The sequence below is a fragment of the Phocoena sinus genome, chromosome 10 (genome assembly GCF_008692025.1).
Source record: "Phocoena sinus isolate mPhoSin1 chromosome 10, mPhoSin1.pri, whole genome shotgun sequence".
Classification (NCBI taxonomy): Eukaryota; Metazoa; Chordata; class Mammalia; order Artiodactyla; family Phocoenidae; genus Phocoena; species Phocoena sinus.
In genome coordinates this window covers 64435369-64438410 of record NC_045772.1, presented here as the reverse complement: position 1 = coordinate 64438410, position 3042 = coordinate 64435369, and the positions used below count along the sequence as shown (strand labels likewise).

General features: G+C 41.3%; 1 protein-coding gene across 1 annotated transcript; it reads right to left on the bottom strand.

Moving 5' to 3' along the window:
• Positions 1–566: 566 nt before the first annotated feature.
• LOC116760983 (kelch-like protein 8) lies at positions 567–1983 on the bottom strand. The gene is made up of 2 exons (XM_032646613.1): positions 1771–1983; positions 567–1604 (listed from the first exon to the last, which is right to left on the bottom strand). The coding sequence occupies exons 1-2, from the start codon at positions 1981–1983 to the stop codon at positions 567–569; spliced, it is 1251 nt and encodes a 416-aa protein (XP_032502504.1).
• Between the last annotated feature and the right edge of the window lie 1059 nt (positions 1984–3042).

Genomic DNA, 3042 nt, shown 5'->3' with positions numbered 1-3042 from the left:
GAAAAAAACAAGGCAAAAATTCATCAGCACCAAGTAGAAAAGATCTTCAAATGGAGCAGGTCTGTTATGTGTCCTGATATCCTTGTGTTGATGAATAGGTTCACAATCTCCCCCTAGGAAAAGTCCACTGCCTAAGGTTAACACCTTTAGGCAAAAGGTAAAGCTCAGCAAATGACTTCATTTTACATTTTGATTCATCCATAGTTTTTTAAAAGAAGGAAATTGAAGGTTTTGGCACTCCTTTAAACACATTTTCTTTGGAGGATGTATGGTTTCAGGTTAGAGTGTCTTCCTTCCCTACTTCATTATTTGTTAAAGTGGGAAGTATCAACTTTATTACTAGTAGTTTCAGCTACAATTTCAAAAGTTGCACGTAGTCACAATACAACAGTTTACGTTTAAATCAGACTCTAGTAGTAGTTAAAACTGTTCAAAGGTGGCCATTACAAAATCCTGGTAGCCTTTCTTGCCTATCAGATATGATTGAATTGTTGGTGGCTAGAACTCAAGTCACATACAGTCAGCCACATTATTGGATCCACGACCTACATCTCAAATTTGCCTAGTTAGGCACACACAGCTACACCTGCTCCAGCTCTGCAGTGAGACACAGATCCAACAAGCTCCCACCTATTCAGCACTGGATCAAATGCATCTACTGTATTTAAGTATGCATTGCCATTATGACCACCAACTGCAAAGATTTTGCCCATCACTGTTGCGATCCCCACTCCACCCCCAGGAGTGGTAAGGGCTGCTACATAATCCCACTTGTTGCTTCGAGGATCATACCGCTCAACTGAACTCAGAGAATTATCATCAAAACCACCAACAACATGTAAGCAACCATGGAGCTCACTAACTCCATTGCCTGCTCTTCGCTGACCCATTTCTTTAACTTCTATCCATTTATCGAGATGTGGATCACACCTCTCCACACTAGATAGAGAAGCTACTCCATCCTTGCCACCTACTGCATAAACATGGTTCACAAGAGCCACAGAGCCAACTCCTCCACGGGGAGTATTCACTGGTGCCACTGTACTCCACTGATCAGATTCTATGTCATATCTCTCAACATCGTTGACGCAAGTGTTGTCATCTAACCTTCCAATTACATAAATTGGGCCCCCCAAGGAAGCCAAGGCAATTCCTCGCCTCTTTGTGTTCACTGATGCCTTCATCATCCATTTAATAGTGAGACAATCAAACATCTCCATACTACCTAAATGTTCATTTCCATCATGTCCACCCACTGCATACACTTTACCTTCCACTGAGATTATACCCACACGTAGCCTTCGACTGTTCATTTCTGGTCCAAAGAACCAGCTGTTTTTGTTGATAGAATAGCATTCGATACAGCAAAAGGGGTCACTTGATCCACCTCGACCACCTACACAAAATAGCACATCAGCAGTATGTTTCCTTGGGGTAGTCTGGAAGGAGTATTCAAAATCAGGTACTGCCGTGCTACTCAAGTGAAGGTGGTAATTTCTTGCTTCATCCAATAAACCTCTACATTTTACGTTCTGTTTGACAATCTGTTCTTTTGCCACAGCACCCATAAGAAAATCAACTGGCAACAGCGGCAAACGAACAGTCTTCACACTCCACCACTTCAGGAAAATGCTCACAGGCATACTGATCTGCCATGTCCATTAAGTCTATACGATTGTGACTTTCTGCAAAGGCTCTTACTGCCAGATAACTGGAGGGATGAAAATGTAACTTCATGTATTCACAGCAAGCTCTAGCCACCAGTTCAACCTTCAATGTGATATCACAGAGTTCTCCATTTTCATAAAACTGAAGAAGAGAACCATGAAAATCTTTCCAAGCTTCATTGGCATCAGAGATAAAGGAGTCTTCTCCATCACCATCACCAAGTGAAGATCTGTTCTTTATTTGCTGGTGCTGTTGCCTTTTCCCCTTTGTGAAGCGATTCCTAGCTTGTTTTGCATTCATAGGTTCTGAAGCCATTTGTAACACTCTTCTTTTAATACAGCTCTCTTCTCAAACATCCCATTAATCTTTTGTAAAGGATGGGGAAAAGGCAGAATGTAGATGCAGTTCACTAAACTTCAGACATTTTTCAAAACCTACTTAACTGCCATTGTCCAGTTAGCTCAGTCCTCGGCCCGTCCCGCCGCTCGGTTCCTCCCGGCCTCGCCAAGGCTGCAGCCGCGCTACCAGGTTCTCGCAGCCCTGAGCAGCGCCGTACCAGCCCCACGCGAGCACCCGACGGACGCGCACTCTTTTGAGCCTTTGTATATTTTTGTATACAAAATATTTGCAATCTATAGTATTTTTTAAAGTTTTGCCATCTGTTGTTCTCTTTTCTCTTCTGGAACTGCCAGTATTTGCGTATTAGGTCTCCTGGATCTATCCTCTAAGTCTTGTATTTTCCATCATGATTTCTGTTTGTATTTAAGGTCTTTGCTTTGAGATAGTCCTTCTGCTTAATTTTCCAGCCACAATTCAGATCTGGACAGTAAACATTCTCTCCTTTAATTCATCTGCAAATTGTTTTCCTGGAAGATCATAGCTTTTCATTCCATAAATTCTTTATTTTTACCTGTTCTCATATATCCTTAAATGTCAGCTCAATATTCTTCAGGATTTACCTTCTTATTTACCCTTTTTATTGCTAAATTTCTTCTTGCTTATCTGTGCTTCCACTTAGGATTAGTTTCCTTTTATTCGAAGAATTCCCTTTAGTATTCCTTTAATTCAGGTCTGTCAGTGGCAAGTTCTCTCAGTTTTTGTTTGTCTGAAAATGTATTTAATTTGTCTTCTTCTCTTTTACTTGTCTTTATTTTTGAAGGACATTTTTTATTGAGTATAGAATTCTAGCTTGGCAGTTATTATCTTGCAACACTTTGAATGTGTCATTCCATTATCTTTGGCTTTCCTCACTTTGTTGAGAAGCCAACTGTTAGCCTTACTGTTGTTCCTTTGCGCAGCTTGCAGGATCTTAGTTCCCCAACCAGGTATTGAAGCCAGGCACCCTGCAGTGGAAGCAAGGAGTCCTAACCGCTG

Bases quoted from the DNA above. Each gene is read 5' to 3' on its own strand.
- LOC116760983 (XM_032646613.1), bottom strand. From the start codon at position 1,983: ATGGCTTCAGAACCTATGAATGCAAAACAAGCTAGGAATCGCTTCACA. The intron at 1,605-1,770 runs GTTGAACTGGTG...TGGAGTGTGAAG, and splicing joins TCTGTGATATCACATTGAAG to ACTGTTCGTTTGCCGCTGTT.